This window comes from Rousettus aegyptiacus, unplaced genomic scaffold, assembly GCF_014176215.1.
Source record: "Rousettus aegyptiacus isolate mRouAeg1 unplaced genomic scaffold, mRouAeg1.p scaffold_m13_p_12, whole genome shotgun sequence".
Classification (NCBI taxonomy): Eukaryota; Metazoa; Chordata; class Mammalia; order Chiroptera; family Pteropodidae; genus Rousettus; species Rousettus aegyptiacus.
This window is the reverse complement of record NW_023416287.1, coordinates 79,450,748-79,466,441: the sequence shown is the minus strand read 5'-3', so window position 1 is coordinate 79,466,441 and position 15,694 is coordinate 79,450,748. Positions and strand designations below refer to the sequence as shown.

The following is a 15,694-nucleotide window of genomic DNA, read 5'->3' as shown; positions in this document are numbered from 1 at the left end:
GATGATGTGTCCATCCATCCTATTAAAATGATGACCTCATAAACATCTTTCAGAAGGTCTTCTTAAAAATAGCTGTAAAAATGTGTGCCTTAGATAAATGTAAATATACTCTGTAGACTCGGGAAGCTGGAATCTCATCAAATAAAAGAGAAAATGGGCAGCTAGTATCGGACATGCTGATGTATAGCTTCCCATCCTGCCCTCCTTCACTCTCATTATGAATGCCTCTAAGTCTCAGAGAACAGAAATAAGGAGAGAGATGGGACCATGAGTAATGTTTCTTTGAGCATAGACACCACTGGACCACTGGCACTTGGGAGGCCACTAAGCAATACTGTCCTTGTTTGTATCGTAGAATGACACACTTGCCTTTCACAAATTCCATGAATTCACTAAGTTTTCTCAGGAACCTTATGGAAAGTGACTGCTCATCATAAATCACCAGCCTACAAGTACTTTGAAAAATTATGGCCAGTTATTTTTGTGAACATAGAATACCCAGGTACTACATTTCTAAGCCTCAGTTTCATCATCTATAAAACAGATAACCATAGCATTAAAGTGTGAAACAAAATGTAGCATCAGGCCTAGATTAAGTATTAAAGAAATGTTAGCTACACTATTTCATGCATCGCCTAATGTGACATATAATTTTAGATATGTGTTATATTCTGTATTGAGCTGTCAGTATCTTGAGGGCAGAGACTTGGTCTTGTATAACTATTTTTTTTTTATCTTCTATAATACCTGTGCTATAATTGGTAAGCACTAGTCAATAATGAATGTATTTTGAATGAAATTCATATAAAACATTATGTGATTAATCACTTTAGTAGAAAATAGATTACAGAACATTTCTCTATTTGTAAAGAGAAACCAATATGGAGTCTTGGACAATCAAGATATGCATGTCTGGATTATGGTTTGCTTTGAGATTAAAGGAAGTAGAAAAGTACTCCGGCAAGGAGAGCCCTGGATAATGCCATCAGGTCATCTGAGTCCAGCTCTAGTTTAATGGGAAATTTTTGTCAAATTATACAGCCCACCTATCTCTTAATAAACACATCTAAATACATACTTAACTATGAACAATCTTACTTATTCTTTTTATAGCAGCTGTGAATATCCCAATCACATAGATGAGAAAAGTGAGGTTGAGCAAGTGACATAACAGGACACAGCAAAGTCAACTCTTGAGCCCAGGTCATTTGACTCTGTGTATGTATTTCCACCCCCTCTATCATGTCAGTGCCCTGCCTGCCTTACAAATCTGCAGAGAAGGAGATGAAATAACAGATATGACAGTGGTTCGAAAAGTTCAAAATGCAAAACCAAAGCATTCTATTACCATTATTTGTAAAATTTAAATTTATTTTACGTCTTTCTAGTGGACCAGGTATGTTCTACATTTATCCTTGCTATTCAACTTACTCAACTCTTTCCCCTAACCCTTCTTTTTCTCAAGGTGTGGATATAGACTGTGCGTATACGAGAAGGGGAATGGAATGCCAGTGGTTGAAAGCTTTAGGTCAGGGAAGATGACGGAGAGAGAAACAGTTAAGATATATATATTTTTTTCTGTTCCCAAACTACGATCCATGAGAGAAGTCAGCTTGTCCTTACAGAAGATAGTTTTTGAGTCAGGTGCCATTTTACAGCATTCTTTGTGAGACTCAGTAATTCTGTGTCTACTGTACTAACTATTCAACTGAAATATTTTTCCTGAAGAAATTGTGGAACTCAAACTATTCTGCAGAGAACAACCACTGTCCTTCAGAACATTTCACATACTGGCAAAGTACCCACGGCCTTTATGTGGCGTGAATATATCTACGAAGTATAGAGATTAGGAGCATAACATTTTTCAAAGTAAAATTTAGAATTGGGCAATCTGTATATAAAGCGAGACATTCTTTAATGGTCTCATAGCACAGTTCTAGGTGCACAGTAGCTGCTTGATAATCATTCATTGATCTTCTCATTTTCGTCTATATTTGTGTATTGTTTGTATATACTGACACCACGGCAGGCTTAGGAGTTAAGAAAATCATCCTAGTATGTAACTGTTTGTTGGAGTTGTTGTGGCTGGCTGATAGAGATTTGAAATTAGTAAGACACTGCCTCAAATACGTATCTCTAAGGAGCTCTTAGGGGGGCTGTGAGATGACTGGGTGATAGGACAGGAACAAACGGCTTGTCTAAGTCACATTAGTTAAGAGAAAGAGTGCATCGTGGGTTTTCTTTATCACATGAGGGTGTTTCATGGCATAACGGAAGTAGATGCTAAGGGCTTCTAAGAGTGCTTTCTAAGGATGTTATAAAGATCTTCAAGTTGTGTATTCCCAGTCATATTCACTGTAAGATTACTCCTCTGTCAATCTAGATTCCCAATGAAAAGAAAGACATCAAAATCTAACCAGAAAATGAAAATAGCCCTGCTATTTTCAAAGGAAAATGGCATTCCTTTGTATAGAAGTATTTATCAAATTATTTGTACAAATCCAGCATCTGGTGGAATTTAAATACCATTTTACAGCTCTTGATTTTTTTTACTTTACCTTGCTTTAGAATTGAACCCCATGCTAATTTTAGATACTGAGTTATTAAAATGCTTTGTTTTTCCATTTAGTGTCACTATAGCAAAATGATTCATGACAGTTCAGAAAGCATTTAAAACAATGTATTAAACAAATGATAGTTCATTTAAAATTTCATACTATCAGTTAGAACTTCACCTTGTATTTTGCATTCGCAGAAAAGCTGGTCCTCCACCGGACAGTGTAAAGTCGCACTTCGGATGTTTTTTGGTTCTTAGGGACAGAGTTGTCTGCCCAGCTGACCCTCACAGCATCGTGGGTAAGAGCCACAGCCTGTACACCTACTGGTGGGAGCATGGGGGTGGAGACATCTGGGACCGAGGTGGGGAGATCATCAAGCAAAGGATAATAATCAACGGGGTCAGTGGGGTCTGGGTTTAAAAACCCACCAAATGAAACAAACGAATAAATACGTAAATAAAAGAGTTAAAAAATAAATATCAGTGGTAACACATCGAAATGAGTTAAATGCATGGCAATAATGATGGAAGGGAACATGAGAAGAACAGAAAAAAATATAATTAATTCAATCGGAAAACTCATTAGCAACAGTATTGCTTGCTATATTACAATAATAGCTATTTTCTATAATTTACTCATTTCCTTGGAGTGTTTTTATCAATTTGGCTGTCACTTCTAGTTATATATTTAAAAAGGCCATTTCTTTTTGGAATGTTGTGCATTGCTTCTTAAAAGATCTAGTAGAGAAAGTATGAGATTTGTAACCATACAGAAAAAAATAACAGGATAAAAAAAGTGTCTGGTTTACTTCCTCTTGCAAAGGAAATAAATGCCTATCTAATATCTGTTTTGGGGTTTGTTTTTCTCCTCCTCTAACTTGATTTGGCTTCTCTAATACTTTCATTATTTCTTAGCTTATATCTGCATACATACTATTTAGGTAAGAAACAAACAAAAAATAAGAGCAAAGCGCCCTGAGTTCTTCAGTAATCTGTCGGAGGCTGTGACTGTGCAAAGCCAGACTGACCAAGTCCATGGCTCACTTGGTCCACTGATGTGTCTAATAACTAGGTTTCAGGTAGCACTTGGTGAAGCAGGGTTTCTTGAAGTCCTTAGACAAAGTGTAGAAGTGCCCATCTTATCCACATTTTCACGGAGACAACTACATTTTTAGTCTTTTAAGGCATTTCTATCATTTATACTTCTTGTTCTAAAATTTCAAGTTTCATGGAAAGACTATATTATTTGGTAGGGAGACACAATGAACTAGCTAGAGACTGATGAGATTCGTGCTGACTTTTGTCTATAACATAATCAGAATCTGCATAATGGTGTATATGTTTTATAAAATTCTCTAGAAAAATCCTGTACTTGTTTTTATGCTAGGGATATCAGAATCAGAAGAGCTTATTTTGTGGCCATAGCAAGAGACCAATTTTGAGCTTTTATTTTTTACCTAAGACATTTAAATTTTTAATATTTTATCTTTAAATCATGTAATGTGTAGTCTCACTAACAAAAAACGAGATGAACTCTCAGGAGACGAGACCTACTAAAATGTAGAGTATCGGAAAAAGTGTATCTACAGAATTTTTATTTTTAAACAGCCTAGTTCCAAGCACATCGGCTGCTGGCTGGTTTTGATGATTACTTCACTTTGTCCACTGCATTTCAAATGCCTATCCCCTACTCATCACTCTGTTTTCCAATGAATTATTTAGCAGTTTACTGGGCTATGGTCTTTGGAGCAAAATATAAAACCCGAAAACAAAAACAACAAAAGGGAAGAAAAAAAGAGAAAGAGAGAAAGAAAAATGTGTGTTTAAAATTTAATGACAGAGCCCAGGCTTTCCATATTTCCTTTGATGTGTCTTTTTATTAAGGGCTCCTTTAAAGCCAAATGGATTTATGAAATGATGAAGGGGGAGCTGAAGGCACTGCAGCTTCCAGAAGGATTCCAATCAGTTATCAGGTTGGTGCATCAGTGGAAGGCATTTGCCAAACTATAGTGGGTACGGCCTTGCTTACTTGTTTCTATTCTTAGCCAACTTTCCAAGAAGAATGTTATACATATGGGAGCCTTTTCTGAATTACCGACTACTTTTTGATCAACCTATATTCAAGAGTTACTCTATTTGTTGCTTCTTTGCTTAATCTAGTTTTGTTGGTCAACCTGTAATAACTTTGTAACCTTTCACAGGTACCATACATAAAGTTTTGAAAAGTAGTGATTCTACTTTAAGAAATGATAACACTGAATCCTGCTGATCAGATTTTAGAATATGCTCATGATTTGTTGGGAGTTTCTTGGAACCTCAGTTCCAGAATGCATCTCTTTTAACTTTCAAGAAAGGCTATTTGTTGCCATTTATCTATTGACTTATATAATTCAAAAATTTCTACCCTTGGCCAAATTTTTCTTGATTCTTTTAAGGACTTTTTTTTTTCAGGCATGGCTTATCATTTTATTTGCCACCTCTTTTAGAGCTCCTTTGTCCAATACAATAGCGGCTAGTTACGCAAACAATTTAAATTAAAATTCATTAAAATTAGATAAAATTTAAAATTTATTTCTTCTGTTGCATAGCCAATTTCAAGGGCTTAATGGTCCATATGGGCATAGTGCCTACCATATAGAGCACTCCCAACACAGCAGAATATTCTAGTGGATAGCAATCACTGCTCTAAATACATGTATGCTACATATATTACTAATTATCTTTTTTCCTCAGGAGAGAAACCACTTAAGTTATTAAATAACATTTTTCTGTTGTTAAAAAACTTATTTTCAGTTTTTTTTTTCATACTCCTGGGTGCCTTATATATCACTGATTTCCACTGATTATACTCAAAAAATGAACAAACAAAATAAAAAATAAAAATAAACAAAATATACCCTCAAACATTTTGCTAAGAAAAGAAACCTATTCACTTCCTAATAGATGTTTTGGTAAGAGACCATGAATTTCCAGTCAATATATTTATCTTCAAAAGAGCTTTTAAAAAATAATAGAATTTTAAATCTGGATCATACTTCATTTACACATAGATAAAACAAATACAAACAACGCACCTCATTATTCTCCTGCCCTTTTTCCTTCTCCAGGCTCAAAATGTCTTGTTCTTGCAACAATAAGAAATAAAAGGCTTTACGGCTAAAATGAAACTCCATCTACCCATGTGACCTGGTGAAACCTGCCTAAGCTCTAACCCTGTATGTTTGGGATGAGACGAGGCTTCAGCGTGTACCGACGTCTATGAGCACATGCGTGTGGGAGACAGCAGAGCCTGAGGCTCATTCTAGGCTGATGCATTAATTGCCTCTGATTTTTTATTTACTGTATACGGGCCTCTTCCAAGACTGCTCATGGGAATACTCTGCATAAGCCTTCTATGTGGCACTATATGGCACATGACACATTTATGGATAGAGTTTCTCCTGGAACCTTAACCTTCGATTCCATTTACTTGTCCTTTATTCTCTATGACATTGTTTCCACAATTCTCTATTGTGGAAACACAAAAAAAGTAAGTCTTCCACTTTCAGGAAGTTGTTCCTCTTCAACTCCTTATGAACTTGTCTTCAATAAAAAAATTCCTTACACAATCTCCAACTTTTGCTATCATTTCATTCCTCAGCTCCATTAGATTTAGAGTCATATCAGAAAAAAAAAATGTCTTATGGATCACTGGTGTTTTAGAAAGCACTCAGGGAATGCCATATTCTGAAAATTAAAGAAGACAACAAATGCTAAGGGAAAAGGAGCGAATAACGCCACAAATGGTTCTTTCTGAGCAACTTCTCTTTAATTTATCTGAACTCTACTATCTCTGCTACTACTACTTGCTGCTCAGAAGTTGACTGCTTTTTTTGTTGGTGTTGTTGTGGGTTTTTTTTGATGGGGGGGGATCACATAAGTAACCCTTCCTTCTGGGGTTTAGTTTTGGTGAGAATATAAGAGTTTTAAAAGACTGGCCATAGTATAATTCTGTGCGACCCAATCACAAACTCAAAGTCACCCACTAATGAGCAACTGCTTTCCCAGAGGTAGGGAGAGAAGACTCACTAAATGAAGGTTATGGGAAGCACGGGTTACAGCCGAAGGGGCTTGCTATCTCTCAGAAAACTTTGCTGCGGGCAGAACAAGAGAATATGGGGAAGTGAAAATCCTTGACCCCCACCCATCAAGTCTCTTCCACTCTTGATGTCTATTTGCCTCATCCGTCTATATTTAGAGATAATATGTTGAACAGTAACATTTTAAAAGTAGTACTTCTACTTCAAGAAATGGTAATACTCAATCCTGCTGTTTCTGGATTTTAGAATAGTATATTTTTCATGGCTTGCTGATTTTTTTGGAGTCTCAGTTCCAGAATGTATCCCTCTAATTTTAAGTAATGCCGTTTGTTATATATATATATCTTTAGGCTTATACAATTCATATATATAATTTAGGCTTATATAATTCTTACATATCTTTAGGCTTATATAATTCAAAAATACTTATTTACCTTTCTTGGGGAGTTATGAACCTCTCTGAGAACACAATGAAAGATATATATATATATATTTATACTGTGTCCACAGATAAAGGAACATATTGACATGTACCCTTAATTTTGCTTACCACTTTAGATAGATCGTAGACCTTAAAACAAATAGCCAAAGAGTCAAGTAGACTCTGGAATAATAACTCTGCTCTACAAGAAAATCTTGAATCAATAAAGTGAGGTTACGCTCTCAAAACAATCATATAACTGTAAATGCACATAATAACTGTATCCTCAAAATAGTCTATGAATGGAGCTTATGCATTTAGAAAAAGTTCACATAAATTTAGCAGAACTCACAGGATTCCACTATTTATTTTATGTTCATTTATGTTCCTACTTACTTGTCAGAACTTTATACCCAGGCACTCAGTAATTTTCCATGTTCTCTGGTGTTCACTATCAAATCCTGCTCTTAGATCTTTTATTCTCATTAGGTAAAAATAGCAGATATGTTATCTGAGGTCTGAGGGTTGTGGATTTTGAAAGGAGTTAGGATCAAAGTATTTATTAAAGAGATGGAAATCTTTCAGATTTCTGGCATAAGACTATTGGTGGTGGTCATGTGACTTTCCACTGACTCTTTCAGAGTCAGCTCAGCCTTGTTCACAAATAGTCTCCATAAATGGCTCGGATCTCACTTTCTTACCCATCTCCTTTTCAGTTTCTTGAGCCCATTTTCTGTGTGCCGCCTTTACAGTCTTGATCGCATAGGAATTTCTAGAGGTAAGAAGGCCTTGAAGCAGCCAAACCCACCAATGTCCATAGGCCCAGGACACTATCGGGTGACCTGTAGGCCTAGCTCAGGGAGAAGCTACCTGCGTAACTTGGCCCAGTCCAAGCCAGCACCAGCAGGGCTGCCCATTGTCGTCATGCTAGCCTGAAGGACCCTCTGCAGAGAAGCAAGTGTCCTTTCGGGCATTTGTACAGAGACCTTCTTGCCAAAATTGCATTGATTTGAGACAGGATGCTCAGGAGAATAAAAAGTGATATCAGGTCACCAAAATATGAAGACAAGAGAAGAGAGAGAATGAGAGATCTCTTTCTTTAAGTCTATGTACTAATATATAGACTGAATTTCTCTCACTTCATTTTGAAAACCAAAGGAAAAAATAAATTTTGTGTGTGTGTCCACACACACAGGGCTCAGAACTTGATTATATAGATTTTTTTCTTTGTATTTTGTTTTATTTTGCTTTAGTTTTTTTTTTTTTTCCCCCTCCAGCATAACTCAAACACTGACTACATGTCACATGAAGATTATTTTAGCTTACCTGTCATGGATCTGGTGGTGGCACTTTCATAAAGAGGCACTCCTTCTCCTGCATTATTGAACGCTTTTAGGGAGATTACATAATGGGAACTTGACTCTGGAGAAAAACAGAAAGAATATGAACATGTTGGTTTATTTAGTGTACGGAAATACTCAGGGTAAACATTTTCCTGAAATCAAATCTAATATGACCTGTTAAGTAAATTGTGTTTTAAAACTGAGTGAGTTTGATTCAGGGAAGAAGGTGGCAGCTGTGGCAATATGCTTTCTTGAATATTTCTTCAGCTTCCTAAATCTTCACGCAAAAAAGAAATCAAATGGCTAGATAGAAAATTGAAAGCATCTGATCATTGGCAACAAAACTCGGTGCCGAGCTATACCCTTGAACCCTAAAATGCAACCACTAAAACCACAGGAAGGACCTGTGTGTTCTCAGGATCTGTGTGAGAGAAATCAGAGGGAAGAATTGAATCTGAAAATATGATTATTCTAAAAGAATTACTGAGTAATGCTAGAAAGTGTGGCAGACTAGTTTGAAGATGGTAAATATAATACTCAGAATTAACCCGCAAAGACTCCTTTCCAGGCCAAGGTTCACACTGCGGACAGACTCCTGGCAACACACTTAAAACTTGAGCAGGACAGAAGCAACAGGAATGAAGGCATGAGAAAGTCCAGATAAAAGCAGGAAACTTAGAAAGAAATGCCGTAGTTTTCAGTGTGTATTGGAGTCAGCCAGCTTTTCTATAAAAAGTCCAGAGAGGAAATATTTTAGCTTTGTAGACCACTTTGCTTCTGTCATATATGTAAGATTTTTTGTTTGTTTGTTTGTTTTCTGGCATTTGTTTTGTTTGTTTATAATACTTTAAAAATATAAAAGCCATTCTTAGTTCAATGGGGCCCAAACAAAAACAGAATCTGGGCCAGATTTGACCCACAGGCTCTGGTTTGCTAAGATACCAGCCCTGGTCCAATGAAAACAAGAGATAGAGCTTTGTGTATGAAGAAAACCTGTATGAATTTCTGGAAATGCAGAGAAACAAATCACAAAAGAAAGCAACATTTCCTTACAGAATAAAATGAGGAGTATCTTACTCCAATAGACAAGTACACACACACACACACACACACACACACACACACACACACAAAGATACACAAGAAAAATGGATAAAACCTGCAATTTACTATTTCAAAATGAGCTGACCAACATAGGAATATAAAATGCCAGATATGCAAGACTAATAAATTAGAATTAGAAACAACTCAGAAATAAAGTGGTGTAACTCAAGAAAGAATTATATGCAAGAGAAAAAATAATGTAAAAAAAAAAGAGTATTTAGATAAAAAAAAAAGAGTATTTAGATAAACAAATAAACACAACAAAGAGAAAACAAAAACAAAACAGAAATTTAGAAAGAAGGAAAAAGAATTCAGGAGAAAGTGACAAATAATAGAGATCAAAGATCTAAACGTACCAGTAATGTCCTTGAGGAAGAAAACCAAAGAAAATGAACAGAATGAACACTAAAACTATAATTCAAGAAATTTCTGCTTGCTTAAAAAAAAAACAACTTTTAGGCATCAAAACAGAGAGAATACATTACTTATAAGGGGGGAAATTATATAATTATCAGACTTTTTGACAGCAGCATTTTATGCCAAAGAAATTGAAGTAATTTATTTGAGATTTGAGGTAAGAAAATGTGATTCAAGGATTCTACAGTCAAAAAAAGTTAATTTTAAATATAATGAGCACACCCAAACTGTTACCAACTTGCAAGTAATCAGGAATATTATTCCCCTGATCCTGAGAACTACGAGAAAATGAGCTTTAGACATCTGAAATGACCAAGGGGGGTTATTGAGCTAACTGCTGAAAATAAATTTAATGAACTAAGACTAAGTGAAGGTTTAAAGGAAGAGATTTTATTTTATAAGGCTACATATTCTGATATTGTAGATATACTACGGTCATAAGACAAAACTAAGGAAGAATAGGGATAGCATATGCAAAAATGTTTCAATAATTACTATCAATGGAGATACTATCATTATTAGTATTCTGAGACTAATGTAATATGGGATAAAGCAAATGAGTAATCGTAAGAAATACTAATTCTATCATCTCGTTTCCCAGAGAACCAGATTGTTGGTGTAGACAAAAGAACATACAGATTTAAAATAGAAGATGTTAAGCATTGTGTTTCTAAAATTTAATTAGAAATATTAAACTCAAAAGGTATTTTATTTCTTCTAGTTCTGTCCACTGAAAAAGTACAGAAACATTAACTCAATAACAATGAGCATCCCTAGCATCCTGGTTGGGATTTTGAAGAAAATATTTCACAGTGCAAGAAACAAGGGCTTGTTGGAGAACAGGCTGATTCTAGTCTGAGATGATTCAGGCTCATATTAATTAAACCTGAATCATCTTGACATACCGAATAGAAAGAAAACAACAAAGATAAACAGGGTCATGTCAAATGGATTCAGGAATCAACTTGAAGAGGCTCCCACAGACCAAAGATGAGGACAATCTGAGCTTCAATAAAGATACAAATTGCAATAAATTGAACCTCAACAAATATATATGAATGCATGGTTTCATAAAGATATTTCAAAGGATAATAAGAGTTGGTCACTTCTCAGATTGACAGAGAATCAAATTATTATCTTTGAAGCTGGGTAAAAAATCAAATACTTATCATGCTTTCTTAAATATTCTCTATTATTGTGTAACCAACTACATAAGAGGAGACGCATCTCCCGGTGATATTATTCTAACTAACAAATAAAAGCAAATATAGAATTCAAATATTGCTATTATGCAGCCCCAAAGAACAAACTGATTTAGGTATTAAGCATTCATAATCACTAAGATAAAAAAGAGACATCTAGACATTATGTAACTCTTAATCAAAGAACACACTACCCTCCAGAGTCTTGCCAAAAAAATCAGAACTACTTAGTCCAATAAAACCTCCAGATCCAAATGCCAGTTTGCAGGAAACAGAGCCCCGAAAATTGTTCAATTCAAATTTATAATAATTCATTGAGCTATATACATTTGTTGCATGGGATTTTCCTTGAGTTTTATTTTACAATCAAAAAGCTTTTAAAATGAGTGAATTTATCTCTGATAGTGTTCTTTGAAAATTGATTAGATGGATTTTCCTTCATGAAATTTTTATGTGCCCTAAATATTAGGGTTAAAGATATGGACATTTCAAACTATAATGACACAATACTCACAGTTTAGTGAGGAAAATAAAATAAATTACATTAATAGAGTCAAAAGGTTTCTACTTGGTGAGCTGCTTCCCCTATAAGAGGAAATATTTATTTATTAGCTATTGGGTTAATGAATTGCACTAATCGCTAAATTCTGTAAGTTCCAACTATGCTGTGAACACCTTAGGATAGACCAACCTTAAATTTAAATGAAAAATGGTAATGACTTAGCCTTAGGAAAGGTAATCAGATTTACAACAGAGTTGAAACTGGTATAAGAATACTGCCTGGAGCTAGGTGTCTTGGAGACCTTTTAGTCCAGTGTTTTCTTGCTGTCAGTAATCTGAAGTTCAAGTGAGTTCACTTTTTCTAAAGTAACACAGAACTACCTAGGAAATAGAAGACCTGGAAATGACTCCATAACCCCTTTTGTCTAGTATTTTTCAAGGAGCTTTTTGTTATGCTCTTCATACTCTACCTACCCATTAACATCTTTTGGGCTCTCTCTGGCCTCAGTATAGTGCTTCGGTCAAACTGCATCTGGATCTACTGAGAAAGTAATAGGATCTTTTCATGGCCCAATAAAACTTGATCCAATACTGAATTAGCCTGAACAACGGCAATACAATTATCAGTCGGTTATCAGTTAAAGGTGGACAGAGGAATATGTTGCTTTGATTCCCTTTTATATTGTGACTGAGGCATCTCATTAGAGTGTATACTGAGGGGAAAGGTGTTATGAGAGTGAACTGGGGAGCAAAGGAGAATGAGAGTTTTCTCTCCATGCATAAGGAGTGTTACTTACCAGTGCACCACTAGAGGGCAATGTGGAGCTATTTTCCTGCACATGCTCAGAGCTATTACAGTTTAAAACCAGTAAATCACAAAAGAATTGCCTAGAATTGTTCTCTCTATAGAAGCATCAAATGAGTTAAACACATTTAATATTATCATAATGAATTCCAAATGAATTAATCATTAATTATGGTCAGACTTCATTGTTCAGGAATACACTTAACAATTATGACAGTATATTTATTTTTTGGATTTGCTGAAATGTATAGATATTTAGGCTTGAAAATTTATCAATTGCCTCTGAAAAATAAAGTACAGCAGTATTTTCCCATTTGAATTCACTCTGAATGAAACATACTGAAATAACTTTGTTTTTGGTGGATTTCCATGAGAATTATTTTTAATTATGAATATTCTAAGTGATTCCACAGATTTCAAATAATCGACCGGATTTTCATCATTGTTTGGCTAACCTTTCTTATGTAATACTTAGGATTGGTATAAAGGACACTAAAGAAATACTTAACAATTTTTTTGAGCATCCAAAATAGATGTCTCCTGCCCAATATCTTATTGGTGGCTAAGAAAAAAGAGGAATAAATGTACATTGGTGATAGGGGCTGTTAAAACAAGGAATGGGTGACATGGAGAATGTTTGATTCTCCTTCCTCAGAGACTTGCTAGGCGAGAGACCCATTATTCCAAGCGCTTTAGTCAAGGCTTGTCTGAAGGTAGTGAGGCAAACGTGGCTCTCTTGGGCAGAAGGAATGAATCAAGACAACTACAGATAGCTCCTCAGGGGCTAGATGATGATGCTGTACTGGGTAACAAAAGCCAGTGAGAAAAAAAAAAAATCGTTATTTTTAATTAATATTTTGTGTGAATTAAATGCCACTGGCATGTGCCAGATTGACAGCCTATAGTCCGTTATGCATTGCAGATTTATGTATGTACTTCACTCAGTGGCCCCATCCATGCCAAGTGCTTGTCAGGGTCTAGTCTTCATGTCTCTGTACCTTTGGCCTTCTCTGTTAGCACTGTCAAAGAGTCAGTCAGGGAAAATCACAGTGGTAGCTGTTTTCCTAATGCAGACACCTGCTTATTGCAGTGAACTAGGGCTACCATTTGCACAGAGTACAGGCCACTGGATCACTGTCAGATGATAAATGTTCCTGGTCACCTTTGACCCCACTAGACATAAACTGTTTAATTAAGTATAATGTGTGGATAGCAAATACAGCTGACTGTGTTGATCTTGTAAAAGGATGAGCAATTCATATTTGAGAAAGACGCAATTTATGTAATACATTCAATTTTGATTTCTACCTCATTACATATACTCTTTTGCAAATTTAATTAATAGTTAATCTAACTAGCGGCCTCATTGCTTTTCTCTTTTCTAGAAATGCTGTCCAAAGAATGGTCAGATTATACATGCCTTGTTCATGAATCAGTCTTGCAGACACTCAACTAGTCTGTGTGAGGAACTATTTGAGTCCAAAGATGAAGAACTAAGATAAATTTCCTTTACCAAGGCCAACCATCAGGAGGGAAATCAGGTAAAAATAAACCTTGTAATTGGCAGATAGAAGGTGCTTAACAAATATTTGTTGAACTGATGACTGTATGAGACCAGAAAGCCTAAATCACTTAGTAAAGGTTAAATAGCAAGCTCCTAGTCAATCTCAACACAGGCTTGATGATGGTCAGATTTCTTGACCTGAAATTGCACATTGTGATACATATGGGTTCATGAAAAACGTATCCAGAGAGATTGTGTGACATTTCCCTTTCTCACTTGAATAGTCAAATTCAACTATTTTTTATTCATTCATTTTTTCATTCACTTACCAGTTATCATTGAACATCTTTTGTATATAAGATACGGTTATAAGTTTTCTATGATATGTAAGGACTTAAAAAAAAATTATTTGCCTTGATGAATCTTTTAATGAAGAAGCTGTGTTGAAATTAAAAGTATAAGTTAGAGCAAAGTGTTCTGGAAGCAGCCTTTGCGGAGAAGATGGCAGTTTTGCCATCTTTTGGTAGAGAAAGTTTGTGGAGAAAGTAGAATAAGCAAATGCAAATGCACAGCTCAGAGTGGCTGAAGCATCATGCAAGTTAGGACCAAAACTTGAAGACAATGACAATTTCACTTCCTCCTTCCTTTCCTCTTCCTCTTCCTGGTAGTAATGACATTAGTTGGATACCTAATTGGGCCCTTGATTAACTACCTCACATCCTTTATTTTATTTAATCTTTACCTTTATCCAGTGCTTGGCATACAGTAGTTACGAAGTCAATATATATTAGTCAAATGGATGGATGAGTATCTCCCTCTCACGGGTAAGTGGGAGAATTCTAATTCTGAAGTTCAGCCTCTTATCTTTTGTACTACTTGCCTTTTTTTGAACAAGAGATGACAAATTGAAGAACATTTTGGACAAGTTTCGAAGTGTACTTTTAGGGAAATTAATTCCTTAGAACTGTGTAGTTCAGGGAAGATGGAAAAGATGTTGAACATGGGCATACCACAACAGCTACTGTAATTGTCCAGGCCAGGATTATAAGGTTATGGACTGAGGTAGTATAGTACAAATAAAGAGAAAAGTTATTTCAGCAGTATTACGAAACAGACAAGGCTGGGAATATCATTCCCATTTTAGACATGGAGTCACTGAGGTCCAGGTATAATCATCATCTCTGCCAGAGATGATGCGGGAAGAGCCAAATGCCTTCCATGTGCTCAGGTTTGCATCTTCATAGTGCCAGGGCTAGAAGATTGGGGTTTTCTCTGGAACATTCCGTAGAACAGCCTTTGCTCACCCATTAGGTCAGAAGAAACATTCCTCACCTGCTTTAGGTGGTTTGGTGTGCTTTGGCAGAGAGTGCTTAGAGTCAGAGAAATGACTGAGTATATGCTTCGATTATGGAGGCCTGCAAACAGCCTACAAGTGGAATATTTAATAAAGTGATTTCTCAGCAAATGTTTACATCAGGAAATAACCAGAGACAATAGCCAAACAGACAGGTTTTCCTCTTCTTGTTCATATTTCTCAAAGAAAAAATCTGAATTAAATAAAACACAAGGTAGAAACATTGCATGGCCACCTGAGAACTCAATTAATATGAAACATAAATACTGTTCACTTAATTAATTCAATCAAACAAATCATTAGCATGGTTTAAAAAGCCAGGCTAACTGACTCCCTAGCATAAAGAGATAAAATAAAATAAGACATAAGTGAAATAAAATGCTTTGGTTAGGAACTAAATGAGGAAG

General features: G+C 35.6%; 1 protein-coding gene across 3 annotated transcripts in view; it reads right to left on the bottom strand.

The window, feature by feature from the left end:
* The window catches only part of DCC (DCC netrin 1 receptor), a 1,187,310-nt gene that overhangs the window by 107,113 nt on the left and 1,064,503 nt on the right, over positions 1–15,694 (bottom strand). For 2 of the 3 annotated variants that reach the window (XM_036230053.1, XM_036230055.1), the window contains 2 exons: positions 8,384–8,479; positions 2,736–2,968 (listed from right to left, as the gene is read on the bottom strand). In XM_036230053.1, coding sequence (XP_036085946.1) covers positions 2,736–2,968; positions 8,384–8,479 — 329 coding nt within the window. The remainder of the gene's footprint in view (positions 1–2,735; positions 2,969–8,383; positions 8,480–15,694) is intronic. The other variant, XM_036230054.1, reaches the window with a different exon arrangement.